This window comes from Micromesistius poutassou (genome assembly GCF_964030765.1).
Source record: "Micromesistius poutassou genome assembly, chromosome: 7".
In the NCBI taxonomy this organism is placed as follows: Eukaryota; Metazoa; Chordata; class Actinopteri; order Gadiformes; family Gadidae; genus Micromesistius; species Micromesistius poutassou.
In genome coordinates this window covers 15740229-15755803 of record NC_140277.1, presented here as the reverse complement: position 1 = coordinate 15755803, position 15575 = coordinate 15740229, and the positions used below count along the sequence as shown (strand labels likewise).

Genomic DNA, 15575 nt, shown 5'->3' with positions numbered 1-15575 from the left:
GAGTAAAACAATCACGCACACACTGAATATATTACAGATATACGGTCGTAGCTCTTTCAACAATTGGTTGATTTACGAACCAGTGGCATCAAACCTGTATGGTGCACAATAAAACTTGAATATCAAAGAGTAAAATAAAATTTTAACATTTTATCAAGTCCATGATAAACACCAAGTTAAAAGATGTCTGATAACCTGATGCCATTCTTAAGTTAGGTTTCATCAGTTTTCTGTTAAGATCACAATAAAAAAATATGCATTAAAAAAAGAGGTCGTTGTGCAAGTAGCAGTACAGAAATGACATTTCACATGTAAAATCACCTTTCTAATGCATACAACCATTAAATCCCCCCCCCCCCTCCAAAAAAATGATTTGTCATTCTTGTAGAACTGGTGCAAATATAACTTTGGGGGTAAAACGTTCCCATTTCATATGTTATTCCCATAACAACGTAAGCATTGTTAAGTACTCCTTTTAGAGATGAAGAAGTCAAAGAGTTGAATGTTGAATGCAGGGAACAAAATATACCCAAGTATGATTTGGCTCTGACAGCACGAAGCGGACACGTTCAACGCGGCCGCTTCACAAAAAACAAAATAAACATTCCATTGCAGCACCATCATCATCGTCGTCGTTTTCAGGCTTCAGTGGCTGCGTGCTCCCAGATTGCAGCCGGCTCAGTGCTGAGTGTTAAAGGCCTATGGGGAGAATGTTTAAAAACAGGTTATACTAGGGCCGCTCGATTATGGAAAAAAAAAAAAAATCATAATCACGATTATTTTGGTCAATATTGAAATCTCGATTATTCAAACGATTATTTTTGAGTTTGAAAACATGATGCATTTATTCATAATTTCTCTCCAAAAAAAAAAAACACTTTGTAAATGAGAACTTTGAAATTTCCCCTTAAAAATATACACAAAATGGTCAAATAGAAAATAAAGTCCAGATATGAATCCAGCTGTTCTGCAATTTCTATAAAAAAATGTAAAAAATGTAATAGTTTCAACCTGATTATATTAGTTCGGTGATCGTTTCACTCTGAAATCGAAATCGCCCAGCCCTAGGTTATACATTTAGTTTTTTTCCCCTCGAACCTCAGTTCAGCCACAACATTCAGTTGATGCCTCTACCTTTGATTTAGACTGCCTGGGAAACGGAAAGGCCTCGTCCGGGAGGTTTGAGCTGAAGGACTCCTTGCCGTTGCTCACTGAGCTGAGGCCGTCGATGAGACTGGCCGTGCCCGCTGAGGTAGTGTTGTAGCCGCTGTCCACCTGCAAGTCCACACACAAAACAGCAATCAGGTTCATTGCCCTGCCTTGAGCTGAACAAAACGAAAAATAATAAAAAATAAATCAGACGACATTTGGAAATGAGCATCCACATAAGAGGAGCATGTCAAAGGGAAAGGGAAGCCAACTTAAAACAATCAAAAGAGGAAAAAGCCCAAAGAGGAGTCCAGAAGTACCTCCGCCCAGCCCGCCCAGCCCGCCCAGCCCTCCCAGCCGAGGAGAGCTCCCACACACCTGCATGCTGGAGTCGTAGCGTATGCTGCTCCCCTCCGCCAGCAGAGACACGAACATGTGGGAGCTCTCCGCGGACGACACGTTGCCCATGCGCGAGCTGGTCAGCTGCTCCGAGGGCTCCCCGGCCTCCTCCTCCTCCTCCTCCCTCTCCATAATGTCCTCCAACCTCCCCTCCATGGGAGTCTCCTTCCCTGCCTCCTCCTCATCCTCCTCCTCTCCTTCTTCTTCTTCTTCCTGCTCCTTCTCCTCCTCCTCCTCCTCCTCTCCGGTGCCTCCGGGGGAATGCGCCACGCCGCTGCAGCAGCGGCGCGGGCCGTCCCGGGCGGCGGCGGGGGGCGGCGGCGACGGGTCGAACTCCATGGGGGCGAGGGGCGGCGAGGCCAGCGGGTCGGCGTGCAGCTTGGGGTTGAGGATGGGGGAGAGGGGCGGGGACGCCCAGCACCGGGCTCTGGCCCTGGCCCTGGACCTGGACCTGCTGCTGCTAGGGTGGGACTGGCTGTGGAAGGGGAGCTGGCGCGGGGAGCCGTTCCGGATGGGAGAGCAACCCTCGCCATATGGGCTCCCCGAGCAGGGGTAGACGTCCATGTCCACCGGGACGCCGGCGACGCCGTCTGGAGTCAGGAAGCTCAGCTGTTTCCTCTCCCCTGCGGACCACAGGAGATTTTGCGCCTCGGAAATTAATTGACTTTAGGACGCCGTCGTTTTTTCACATGACAACGCGACGATTGTGGAGGCTAGTGAATCGACACGTTCACGACACACCCAGATTTCATCCGCATTAAGAAATGTTCAGCGCGGTAAAGTAACAGTAAAACACCAGGCGTGAACGCCGTTACGTGACGCACAAAAGGGACTCACCGGAGCCTATGGGTGTGCACGCGACGCGGGGCCCGATGGGAGAGACGGAGGGGGTGAATAGACCAGAAGGTGAGGACCTGTCGGGGAACATGGGACTAATGCTGCCCAGGCTGTGGTCACGGAAACGGCCGTTGGGGACTGGACTAGATGAGAACTGGCCCTGCAATGGAGGGAAACACGCATCACTTATTCACCGCTGCTTTCCCCCCCCCTCCGTCGTCAGCCAGAGAAAGCATAACACATGAGACTTGTAAAAGCATTCCGACGCGATATTTACAAGAAACCACATTTGTTTTCTTTACGTCGCTCGATGTTCCCTCCGGAATATACTCGGAAGCAAAAGCCTTGTAGTCACGACGACTCACTGTGGACGACGGCGTGGTTGCCATAATGTCGCAGGCCAGAGGGGAGGAGAGGAAGGAGGACACCACGTTGGGGGCTCCCAGCGAACCCGCGCCGCTGACGCCCGTGGACCTGGGCCCCCCCGCGGCGGGGGGACTCCTCTCCGGGCTGGACGCGCCCGAGTGGTCCGAGCCGCTGCGGCTGTCCTGGCCGTCCAGGAACAGCTTCCTCCTGAGGGAGGAGGAGCTGAGGCACTCCTGCACCGCCTCGCTGGCGTCTTGGCTGAGGTAGTAGTCTCCTGGGCAACCGAAGGACGAGAGGAGGTTTAGCGCACAGTCGCACACACACATTTACGTTTAACCCGTTTAGATGCATTTTATGCATGCATCAGGTCATTTTTTCACTGCACCATCACTATTTTTATCGTCGTTTCATCCTCCCATGGCTCAATCGGCCCAGGACTTTTGTTCTCTTCTGAATCAATTTCATGGTGAAAACTTCAGGTGTTGATTTCAAAATATAAAAAAGGGACGGCTTCAGGGAAACGGTTGGTTAGTGCAGGTTTCAAATGAGTGTGGAGAAGGGCTTTAAAAAGGGAGGCTTACCTAGGATCTTTTCCAAATCTAAAGCCACAGGCAAGGAAAGGGTAGTCTGACAGGCAACTGGAACACATGAAGGCCAAAACAAGGAACCCAGTGAGAATAAAGAATTGGATAATAACATTAGAATCTTGCTATAGAGAAACAATATCCCGATATATATATATTTTTTAAAAAGGTCAGATACCAACCATTGAATGTTTCAGGTTCCTCAATGATGTTCGGTGAAATACAATCTGAAAGAGGAGAAACAGAAGATCATAAAACACATCGTCAATCTCCGATTCCTTGCATCTTCCTTGCAACCAAGGACATCTATGATCACATGAAACGCAACACTTACTTGTTTTATTGCGAATAAAAGTGTTTTTCCGAGAAACAGGGGCAGCCCAAGGAGAGGGAACGATTGCTCCTTTGGTGAAAAACTGAATTAAATAGTAAAAAAAAAAATAGACAGAGTTAGAGATGTGAATTACATCACTCACAAAAACACGATCTACGATGGGTGGGGATATACCTGTTCGATAGCATGTTGCCGCTTCTCTTCAACGTCAGAATCTATCCTGAAAATCAGAGAAACAAAATGGGTTTAAAATATATTCTTTATCACCATTCACTCATAGCATGCTACATCGCTATTCTGTTGAATATTGACAGCTCTAAATGACACCTTTATACAGTCTATGCTTCTCAAAATCTCACTGCTCTTCAGAGGAATGATAAACACTTGGATATTGGCACACTGTACATACTGTAAATATTGGATGTGACATACTACGAGGGTTGAACAGATCTTACCAACTAAAAATGTACTACTCATTAAAAGTCAACTGATTTTAACATTAACAATTATTCAACCAAGGAACTTGTTGTACAGCCCTAGACTAAGCCATGCATGTGTCCATCGTCACACCGACTGCATACATTGTCTGACTCAAGTAGATGGCCTGTCTTTGGATGTCCTCTGGGTTGATGTCAACAGGCAGAAGATTGGCCATTTCCTCAATAGCCCAGTCAAATCCACCCGTAGCCTTCTGTCAACAAGAAATGAGCCACAAAACACTCAGAGACAGAGATGGAAGTTGTATCTGATACATCACACATGTGATTTATAAAGATTTTTTAAATGGTTGTCCGGCGGTATAAAACGTACAGCTTTACAGTGCTTGAAGACAGAGGGGCTTGGCCCCAGGAGCTCCTGGAGATGGCGGTAATCATTCGGGCTCTCAAATGGGTTCCGTATTAAATGCTTCCCAGGGGTTTCTGGTGTGATCTGTACTTCAATGTGGTCCCCCATGTTAAAGACCAAACGGCACCTCCTATTAAGCAAAGACACGGGGGAGGGAAAAAAAAGAGATAATTTCAGTATATTGCAAACACTCTTTAAATCGCGCAATTAAGGAATAATGCAATCTTAAATATATTCGATTAACTAGATGAAGTTATACATGGATTGCGTGTGTTTTAGATGCTTCTGGTGGCAAAAGACACAGCTCGATAAAACATCCCCCCCCATGACACTACCGATGGCCCCGAGTTCCTACACAATTGCACGTTGGCTTCATCATCGATGAAACCAATGGATCAATGGATTAGATGAACTGATAGTACTTACAAATATATCTCAAAAACATCAACCAGACTTCGTTCAAGTCACTAGTATCACGGTTAAAGTTTCAAAATGTTGTTTCAATTTCCCCCAAAGGTCCGGCCAGCCAATGGAAATGTCCGATGAAGTGTCGGCGAACCAATGGGATCACTCCGTCGTCATATCCTGTCCGGCGTCAGCGTTGCCAGATTGGCCCAGATTTCCCTGGCCAATCGCTCCAGATTGTGCAGGGGAAATATGGCCCAATCTGGCAACGCTGCACCGTCACCGGTGTTTGGCAGAGTAGGCGGGCTCTCAAAAGACTTCATTTTACGCACAGGGATGAATTCATAAACACACATTGGTGTCATTTCTGAGTTAAACTGTACCCCCACACTGTACGTGTGAACCTTTACGATGGCAAGTGGAGCCAATGCAAACATGACAGCAGTTCGGGAGACGATGGACGGTAAGGGTAGGGTTGGGTTGTTTATTGTAAGGAGCGGTACGCGTCTGCATAATACAATCGGTATGACTTAACGTGTATGCACAATCCAATACACTAATGATGACACACATGGTTATTGGCAGTACAACGGTGTATTACAGTATGTTATAGTGTTGTACAGTCCGTGACTAAACCCCCATGTGACAGTTATAACATGAGACATGTAACGTTACTCATCAATATTATGTTGTAACCTAAGTTACCCCCTACTCAAATGACTGACATGCTGGATCTGACATCACATCTGTTAATACGTGTGTGTGTGTGTGTGTGTGTGTGTGTGTGTGTGTGTGTGTGTGTGTGTGTGTGTGTGTAGGAGGTGAATGTGGGGTAAAAACAATTTTTTTTAATTTGGTCATTAGTATTTTGTTTTTTCCAGGTCGATTAGATTCGGTATGGTTTCTAAGTTCTCATTTGCATTGCTCCTCCTCATGTTGTGTTACATCAAATGACTGGATGTTTGTGTTTGGTTTTTCTACCAGTGCTGTTGGAAATCTCCAGATTGCTGAACACAGGATTGGACATGGAGTCTCTGTCGATCTGTGTACGGTTGTGTGAGCAAGGCATCAATCCGGAGGCCTTGTCTTTAGTCATAAAGGAACTGCGCAAAGCATCCGACTCATTGAAGGTATGCAAATATATTTTTGGGCTATTGGAGGTAATTAGGGAGGAATTGCCTCCTAATTTCCTAATTAGAACTAAGCACTTATTGAAGTCATATTTCTACACAATACTCTGAGTGGCGGACCCTTAATTTTATTTAGGTCAAGTTCAGCTAAAAATCTTTGCGCAAAATTGTGGCATTCTAGACATCTGATCTAAAAAAAAAAAAAAAAAAGCAATACTCCAAAGCATTGCTTTGTGGTTCTGCTGTATGTTTTCCGTTTCATATTTATATTGTTGTCTCCAGGCTTCTGACAACTCCACTAGCTGAAAAGTCATCAGATCGTGTTCCAGTCCAGTACTCCAGTGCAGTGCAACTCATTACTCAATGTGTTGTCTTGGGTCTCGTGTGCCCATGACGTTGCCCTATGCCTGTCTATGCCCAGTCCATTTCTTTGTTTGTAATTACACATGACACGTTACATATTTGTATTGCCATGGTTCATAGCATCACCAAATGTAAAGAGCCTTACAACCTCAGTCTTGCCTAAAAGTCAAACAAATGTGTTTTTGATGTATTTTTTACATGAATTATAATCCCCATTCTACGTCTGGAATTTTGTGCAGAGAAACTGTGTAGCACCTAGTAAACAAAATATTTTTTGGTTTGTTCCCTTGTTCTTTTTCTTCATCCTTTATACATTTGTAGAGAATTGTAATTTTTTTTCGTGTAAACTTACATGACAATAAACCGTCACTAGATGGCAGTGTGTCTTTCTTTAATATACAATATATTGATGCGGTGGTTTTGAATATGTTTAGTTTCACGCATAATGATCTCTGCCACTTAACATTTGACCACAAAACGATGTGTATTTTAAGTATTAAAATATTAAAACCCAAATTTTGATTTGAAGTACTTTTCAAGTCAAATGTGACGCGTTCATGATCCTTGATCCATATCTTTGTTATAAATAATTAAGATAATGATCAACAATCATGTTTTCAAAACGTATTTTTTCAACTTTGTTGCTATTAGTGATCATTAGAAAAGTTCAAATGGAAATACTTGAACAAAATATTTGACATTTATCATAAGTAGATGACGGCACATAATTCCACTTAAGCCAAAAGGGTTACACGATTTCTTCACCTGACGACTTTGTAGACTATGAAACATGGAACTCACGGCATTAAGTGACATGAACTTAATCTTTATTAATATCATAAAAAATATCGTACAGCAAACCTGACAAAAAAGGTGTTCGATCAACCACCAGTAACCATCATGTGTCCATCCACACAAAGCATTGTTTTGTTTCACCGCTGTTTGTAAACTGCCTCTATTCATCTTCAAGACGAGACAAAATGCTGAGAGCACAAAACGCAACTCTGCAGGCCTATATGCTTCTAGTTTCCACCTTTGTGTGTGTGTGTGCGTGTGTGTGTGTGTGCGTGTGTGTGTGTGCGTGTGTGTGGGAGAGTTTAGTCTTTCATTCACTGCACAAAGGACTTGCGCAACCCTTTCTAAGCTATCTGACAACATACCAGCCCAGTAACACCAGACTCTAAGAGAGAATGGGGAAAGCAAGTGTGTCTATGGAAGCATTTCTGTCTTCCACCGGGCGGCTCGTATGTTCTTGACTGACAGGCTCCCGGTCTCAATATCTTGACTGCTCCTTTGATCTCCTCGCACAGTTATCTCTTGAGCGCCAGCATCGCAACTGCATCTGCACCAAACAATCTGATATATGCTATATACATCTACCTGAATGCCCTCAGGCTTAATCAACTGGGGTCTCCGTGGGGGGTGAGTTTGTGTTGCCTTTAAGATGTTAATGGTGAAGGAGTCAACATTATTAACTTTCCTTTGACAAAGAGGCGAGTTGTAAGGTTTGGTTTCTCTTGATGGACGATGGGGGCATGGTGTTCAGAATGCATCTCTTTGTGTTTGATGTGTTTAAGGGGCTCCCTTTGCCTTAGACTTGGTACTTTGATCTCCGTAAAACAAAAATATTCCCAAATCCCATAGTCCTAACTGAGAGATCGCCCACATATGCATAAAACATCTAAGAATAGTGCACTCAACTAGGCCACTGGTCAAATCACATGCCCATATAAACTTAAGAGCCAAGCAGGTCTCATAAAATAACTTCTAAAGATACTTTGTGCATACCAGCTCAGGATGTTGTGTCTGATTAGTGGAAGTATTCTCAGGTGTCAGTGAGAAAAATACCTTGTTTTGCATTTATATATGGCTACACTCCAATCCAATACACTTTGTTACTTTTAATTAGGTGAATACATTGAGTTCAATTTTATGTAGGTTACAGACAACGTTAATTGCGGTTAATTGAAAGCAACAAAAAAATGACTTTGGTTAGGCATCATTATTGGCACTATGACATTTTGCTTGCGTTTGTATAGACAAAGACAAATCTTTAAACTGTGATGTGAGAGACTATTGCTTATAGGCACGCAATACAAAGCAGATATTTAATGGTGTGTTTCGCAGACAGGAATGTGATGACCTTGTTAGCATTAGCTTCAACAACCTAAATATACAGGTTATATCTATTAAACGCCCGGTAAGATATGGCGTAGCGGTATAGCGTTTAGTTCCTAATTCAATTCTCGGTGAGAGGATTGGATCATATAAACTCTAAAGGATCATTAACAATGATTACAAACGATAATAGCATAGTAATCAAAATATGTAAAAAAGTATCAACTTCCAACTTGACTTTGTTGTTTTTTGACAATATCCAAACTGATTAATCCTCAAGTGATTGATTTACAGCTGTAATTAGCTATCCCCTGCATAGATGCATAATAATCGTATGTCTCCACACACTTGTATTAAAGTATTAATTGGTTTCATTAACAAAGCAGTTAATTGAATAACAATTAACAAAGTTGGCAATGGCATCAACACGCGTACGTGTGGAGTCCCCTGTGTTTTCTCATGCTAATCACGAAACCCTGTTTTATCAGATTGTAATTTAGTGTGTTGGACTATGTAATGACTAATATCATATTGGGCTTATTAGTTGATTTGAATAGCTCAGTGATGCGTAGCACCAATATTACACATCTCATGTTTAACAGGTAGGCGCCATATGTCGGAATCCCATTTTGGCGGTAAATGGTGCTCTAATCGAAGCGAGGTAATAAAAACAAGTTTGGCTAATTCAATCTCAGAGTTGTTGTCCTGAACAGAGCAGATGTTCTAATTTGTTCTATTGTTTTCACCTTTCTTTGTTTTAGAAGTTTGCTTTTGTTTAGTCCATTTTTTTTTTCTTCCTTCTTTCGGTACTTCTGTTCGAATTACAAAGTTTTTTTCCCCTCAATTTTACTTATAATGGAGACGGAGGGTGGACTAGCTGTCCACTTTCCTTAAAATAAGACAATGCCCGCCATATTGTGGTGACAGCTTGCATTGTGTGTGTGTGTGTGTCTGTCTCTGTTTGTGTGTCTGCGCATGCGGGCATGCGCAGACACACTGTGTGTGGGCATGCGTGTCTGTGTACATGTGTGTGTGTGTCTGCGCGTGTGCGCGTGCGTACATGTTGGTGTCAGGGTGTGTGTGTGTGCGTGTGCGTGTCCATGTAGTCAAGCTTGTGTGTGTGTGTGTGTGTGTGTGTGTGTGTGTGTGTGTGTGTGTGTGTGGTAGGTGACAGAGGAGCGAACATGTATGTATGTGAGAAAGAGAGAGATGATGTGAGTGTGTGTGTGTGTGTGTGTGTGTGTGTGTGTACCATGACAGCTTGTATTCTCTGTGATTAATGATGTGCTGTGTGACTTGATAAGTGCTACGGAGGACCAACGCTTGTTTCAATTAGACCTTCTGAAGGTCGCGACGCTATGCTGGCCTCTCATTATCATATCCATAATCAATCCACATTATCATAGGGGAATGTGAAGGGTGTGTGTGCTCACTTGGTCAAACGCACACACACACACACATAAACAGACACACTGATGAACACACGCAAAAGACACCTAATCACAAACCAAAACATGATGACATGCTCTCTCACTCACCAGAACTCACACGCTCACGCACACACACACACACACACACACACCCAGCCTCCGTTCCAAGCTGATTTGAATCATAACGCTTGCTGTCGGAACCGATTTTGTCCGTTTGAATTAAGGGTATACATGTGACAGACCAAGCAGCAATGACAGTGGTGGCATTTAAAATACAGTCCTGCACATACAGACACACACGCACACACACACACACAGACACGCTCACACACAAACACACGCACACACACACGCGCACACTGACGCACGAATACGCACACAAACACGCACGCACACACACACACATTTCCCCTCCCCAAACCCTGGGGCCTTTTTGATAGCGGCAGAAATGGGATTTGAATGTTTTCACTTGTCTAATGAGAACAGATAGAGTGGTATTTACACTTCATCGGCCAATCTGACTGCCTACCCATCAGAATGGTCCCTTATGCTTCGACTCAGCAGCCAAAAACAGGCACATGGAACCGGCTATTGCCAGACCGCATGTTCATCTTGTTGACTCAGGCTGCAGCTGAAACTGTTACATTACATGCTTTGATGAAACACTGGACCTGGACGCATATACGGCGTTGTTTTGGGGGAAGGATTTGGTTGTTCCTTTTTGTCTCTGCAGTTCCCAGATAAGTAACCATGTCTAGGGGAAACGAGGGGGGGGGGGGACGGGTTGGTCCTCAGTGTGCAGGATGGATCCCCCACGACAATCACACTACTGCTCCATAGGGAGGATTCCCTTGGGGTGGGGGGGGAATTAGACCCAATTTTCCCCATTTGGGACAATAAACGTTGGTGGGTCTATGAAAAGATATGCACAACACCCTCCTGCTATGTGATCGGTTTACCGGATCACAGCCGTGGTTTCAGTCGTGGGCCTCATTCTTCACCGGCGTGCTTGAAGAGCGATGGTTGGCCAGCAGCAAATGATGGGGATGACCTCAGTCAGTGATTCAAGATTTGGCCGAAATGATAATTGGATTAAAATGTCAGGCGAAATTATAATTTTTCCGTCTCTAAATATATGACACCACTAGCCTCTTGGCCATCGGTCTCATATATTTTCCTTACAAAACATGCACGCTAAGCCTTTATTCAGCTGCGCCTTGTTCTAATTTGTTTATAATTTGATCTCAATTTCTTTGACCTTTAGCGATATTTTATTGATAGTTCTGTCAAGGGTCAGGGATGACAATAAAAGAGATGAAGACCTTTTTCCAAACGCGTTTCATAATGAACTAATCCCTAGTTATTAAAGATATTACCTCCAACTGGATCCTTATATCAGTTCTGCTCGACGATGATGGTTATATCAATGTGTTTTCTAGAATGAGAAAAAGAGTCGTGACATTTCTATTTGGCAAGCAAAAGGCCATACTCAGCAGGAGTTATCAAAGGCAAAAAGTAGAAAGTTTTGCACTCTCTCTCTAGCTCTCTCTCCCCCTCTCTCTCTCTATCTTCCCTGGAGATACTCATGTTAAGCATAATTAAGCAGATTTGATTAGCATCAAGCCTGGCTTCCTCACTTGACTTTTAATGAATGTAAATCTACCATCTACATCCCAAAGATTAATTTCTGCCAATTAAAAAACACAAGAGGGCTTATTGGAGAGAGGGGGGGGGAGAGGGAGAGAGGGGGGCGGAGGTGGTGGGGTGGGGGAGGAAAAGAGTGTTAAAGTCCTTTGAGTTGAAGTACAGTCAGAGTTTTATCCTCTTCTCCCTTGTCTTATGGCGAGATGGTCTCTGGAGATCTGCGTGTCTCTCTCCCTCTGCGACCGAGATCATTATCGGCACAATGTTCCGTGAAAGCCACTTTGAAAGGACTGCAAGCTTCATATGTAAATGACGGCAGTCTGCGTGTGTGTGTGTGTGTGTGTGTGTGTGTGTGTGTGCGTGCGTGCGTGCGCGTGTGTGTGTGAGTGTATGAGAGAGAGAGACACACACAGACAGATAGAGAGAAAGGGGAAAGAGAGTGGAAGAGAAGAGGAAAAAGAGGAGGTGCAGAATAGGAGAGAGAGAACGGAGACGGGGCGCTGGATATGAAAGCATTAGGGAACAGGTAAAGGGACATGTAAAGGTTACTGTTTGTTTTGTTCACTCTCACTTTTTTTTGTTAAACTTGACTTTTGGACACCCTATATAGCCCTACTCTTTTTATAGACTAGTCAGTGAGGCAGCGTGTGAAGCCTTGTTAATTATGTTCCACCGTTATAGTGACATGTATTAAATATTCATGAATTGAACCATATATAAATAACATGAATTTGTATTAAATTCGATTGGCCTTAAATGTAGTACTACACCATTTAAACTCCCAAATGGCTATCTGATGGGTATCAATTAGTAAAAGCACCATCCACTATACGTTATTAAAATGTGCCTATACAAAAATTGTAGTAAAAATAATCCATAGGCCTATTTCTGTCGAGTGCATTCTTTCCTCCTCTACTCCTCTTCTTCGTGTTCTCTCTCTCCTCGCTCTTTCTCTCCCCCTCTCTCTCTCCCTCTCTCTCTCCAAGAATATGTTCTAGTTAAGGCCCCTCCTCTATATGATAATGTCACAGTAGCATCTCTAGCGCTAGACAATCCCCTTTCATTCTATTTGAAGAGTGTGATCTGTTTTTTCACAGGCGCACCTTGTCCCCTCCTCACATTTTTACCCACACTCCGCGCATGTAGCCGGCTACTATTCGCGGTTGTATATTTTGTTTGTTGTAAAGGGAGAACCTAAGAACGTGTAGACACTTCAGCGAAGTTACTTTTCGGCACAAGACTTTCGGCGCCCCCCCCCCGCCCCCCCTGAAGTTGACTTGCTATTTTTTCTTTTCATCTTGGGACATGACCGCCATGGCTTCCGCGGCTGCCGCTGCTCTGCTCCCGTCCGCTCCCGTCGGCCACCATCCGCCCCCGATCTCCACTTCTCCGGCCACCAACTCTCCGCCACCTGCGGCCACCTCCGCCTCCTCTTCCCCGACACCTCCCGCCGTGGCGCACCCGGCGCTGCTTCACCCCTTCAGACCCGATCTCCTACTACCGCTCCCGAACGGCGGCACCACCACGTCGATCAGCGCCATCAAAAAGACCGGCGACGTCCCGATCGCGATCAGCGCGGGCAAACCCGCGTACGCCACCCCGTCGCCGGTGGAGAACACGCCGCAGAACAACGAGTGCAAACTGGTGGAGGTGAAAGGTGCCAAGCTGGCCTCGTTCACGGTGAAGGACGCCGAGCTCATCTGCCTGCCCCAGGCGTTCGACCTGTTCCTCAAGCACCTGGTCGGCGGGCTCCACACCGTGTACACCAAGCTCAAGCGACTGGACATAACCCCGGTGGTGTGCAACGTGGAGCAGGTCCGGGTGCTGCGCGGGCTCGGGGCGATCCAGCCCGGGGTGAACCGCTGTAAACTCATCTCCATCAAGGACTTCGAGGTACTCTACAACGACTGTACCAACGCAAGGTGAATTGAAACGCGGTCTCCCATATCGTCGTGTGAGTGTGCGTGTGCGTGTGCGTGTGTGTGTGTGTGTGTACGTGTGTGTGTGTGTGTGTGTGTGTGTGTGTGTGTGTGTGTGTGTGTGTGTGTGTGTGTGTGTGTGTGTGTGTGTGTGTGTGTGTGTGTGAGAGATAAGAGTGGTAACTTTGCTCCACGACAGTTTAAACACTAAGGATGATCAGGCTAAGTTTAGGCCGGGGCTGATGATTAAAAAGTGGGGTGTGATGTGATGTGGATGATTTTGACAACGTTGACGACCAGGATAATGAATTCTAATCCTTATCCTTCAAACTCGTTTCACCCACACTCTTTAAAGTTTTCCCTTAATAAGTTGTGTTATCAAATCATCTCTCCCCCACGCACAAACACACACACACACACACACACACACACACACACACACACACACACACACACACACACACACACACACACACACACACACACACACACACACACACACACGCAGCCGTTGTATCCGACTCTGTCATTCTGAGAAATTGATTCTTCACAGAAATTAATTAATTTTCATTTGGCCCCAAGCGGCAGCTTAAATCAGGACAAACTCTCGACTGATCCTCTTCCTCCTATACTCTTCCCTTCTCTCTCTCTCTCTCTCTCTCTCTCTCTCTCTCTCTCTCTCTCTCTCTCTCTCCCTCTCTCTCTCTGTGTGTCTCTCTCTCGTTCCTTAATAACTCGCTGTCTTATCATATCAACACTCTTTAGCCCTGAGCCACAGCAAAGAGGAGATGATTAAACGAATTCTCGGTATTTACGATGCGATTATGTAAATTAGCCGTTTCCTACTACTCCTCCAATGATGACCAACTACACGGGTCATCAATCCAGTGCCCGACAGAGATGTGTGGATAAAAGGGACTAAATTGTCTGGGCTGTTAAGTACTGGTGCGGTGGTGCTAAACCTACACGTGGGCATGCTTGTAGGGTGACAAGTATAGCAATTGAATTACTAGTTTGATATAGTTAATCCATATTAGTTATAGCAATGATCCAATTTACAGCTGTCATTGAAATCCAGCTTTAAATAGAGGATAACTCAGGATTGTAGCTACATCCCAAAGCGGACTTAAAAACTTATAATACCCCCAATAAACAGTGAAACAAATTTAGTTAAATGAACCCTGAGGCACTTTGAGAAGCCTACTTCTTTCACAGCCTACTTATCCACATCTAACGCTCAATTTGCAGACCCACCTTTTCTGAAAGTGTGCTCAATAAACATGCTTCATGATTTCTTTTCTTAACATGCATCGCATTGCCTTGCACTATCCTGTTGCTTTTTTTTTTTCTTTCCCAGAAGCAGAAGTGGAAGTGCTCGTAGCAGCATCGTTTGCTCCTCTGTCATTCACCCCTAAAATAATTACTTTTCGATGATCTAAGGGCTAAGCAAGCGTCCCAAAGGGATTCTGCTTAACCAGTGGTAACACATTGACCTCCTATTTAAAAAAAACAACAACAGCACAGCTACGTGCACCTTGTGTCTCTGTTGGGATTTCCATGTCAGGTGTTAATGGGCTTGTATACCACCACCCCCCCCCCCACACACACACCCCCACCCCCCTAAAGCACACAGTCCCTTCTGCATATGTGTGTGTGTAATTATCAACAACACACAACACTCAAACAAAGGGGAGAGAAAAAAACCACAACACCATCCTTTAGCTAATGAGACCAGAACACATACTAACTTCAAACGACTTTCAACACCCTGGTGTGTGAGGACTCCACATGTATCACGCTAACGGGTCTTTCTATGACGGACACCGTCTGAAGCCTGTCGTATGTACGTCGTAAAAAAAAAACACTCACTTTCATAAAGTGCGTGGAGAGCTATGGTTTTAACGTGTTGTTACACACACAAGTTTCTAACCCAGTTTGCTTAATAGGCTGAGATGTGAGCTCTGTTGGAGCGGCACATGATTTTATGGCTTAGTGACAGTGTCAGCGTTTGTGGTTACTGATTAGACGGCTATCACTTATTATTTTCCAAA

The 15575-nt window shown here is 44.6% G+C and overlaps 3 protein-coding genes across 3 annotated transcripts in view; 2 read left to right on the top strand and 1 right to left on the bottom strand.

The window, feature by feature from the left end:
- Positions 1-63: 63 nt before the first annotated feature.
- On the bottom strand, positions 64-4973 carry bora (bora aurora kinase A activator). The gene is made up of 12 exons (XM_084470398.1): positions 4942-4973; positions 4480-4645; positions 4251-4360; positions 3844-3889; positions 3670-3751; positions 3518-3562; positions 3333-3389; positions 2751-3025; positions 2386-2545; positions 1528-2171; positions 1135-1275; positions 64-699 (listed from the first exon to the last, which is right to left on the bottom strand). The coding sequence occupies exons 2-12, from the start codon at positions 4621-4623 to the stop codon at positions 679-681; spliced, it is 1725 nt and encodes a 574-aa protein (XP_084326524.1). The 5' UTR covers positions 4624-4645; positions 4942-4973; the 3' UTR covers positions 64-678.
- A 264-nt stretch (positions 4974-5237) lies between these two features.
- mzt1 (mitotic spindle organizing protein 1) lies at positions 5238-6792 on the top strand. The gene is made up of 3 exons (XM_084470275.1): positions 5238-5383; positions 5905-6050; positions 6333-6792. The coding sequence occupies exons 1-3, from the start codon at positions 5332-5334 to the stop codon at positions 6354-6356; spliced, it is 222 nt and encodes a 73-aa protein (XP_084326401.1). The 5' UTR covers positions 5238-5331; the 3' UTR covers positions 6357-6792.
- A 5860-nt stretch (positions 6793-12652) lies between these two features.
- Positions 12653-15575, top strand: part of dachc (dachshund c) — a gene marked incomplete at its 3' end in the record, with an annotated part of 17649 nt that continues 14726 nt past the window's right edge. The window contains exon 1 of the mRNA XM_084470227.1: positions 12653-13527. Coding sequence (XP_084326353.1) covers positions 12911-13527 — 617 coding nt within the window. The 5' untranslated portion in view covers positions 12653-12910. The remainder of the gene's footprint in view (positions 13528-15575) is intronic.

Coding starts and splice junctions, on each gene's coding strand:
- bora (XM_084470398.1), bottom strand. CDS start 4,623: ATGGGGGACCACATTGAAGTACAGATCACACCAGAAACCCCTGGGAAG. Junction 2,546..2,750: donor CAACCACGCCGTCGTCCACA/GTGAGTCGTCGT, acceptor CCTCCATTGCAG/GGCCAGTTCTCATCTAGTCC. Junction 700..1,134: donor CCAGGCAGTCTAAATCAAAG/GTAGAGGCATCA, acceptor TTCTCCCCATAG/GCCTTTAACACTCAGCACTG.
- mzt1 (XM_084470275.1), top strand. CDS start 5,332: ATGGCAAGTGGAGCCAATGCAAACATGACAGCAGTTCGGGAGACGATG. Junction 5,384..5,904: donor AGTTCGGGAGACGATGGACG/GTAAGGGTAGGG, acceptor TTTTTCTACCAG/TGCTGTTGGAAATCTCCAGA. Junction 6,051..6,332: donor AAGCATCCGACTCATTGAAG/GTATGCAAATAT, acceptor TGTTGTCTCCAG/GCTTCTGACAACTCCACTAG.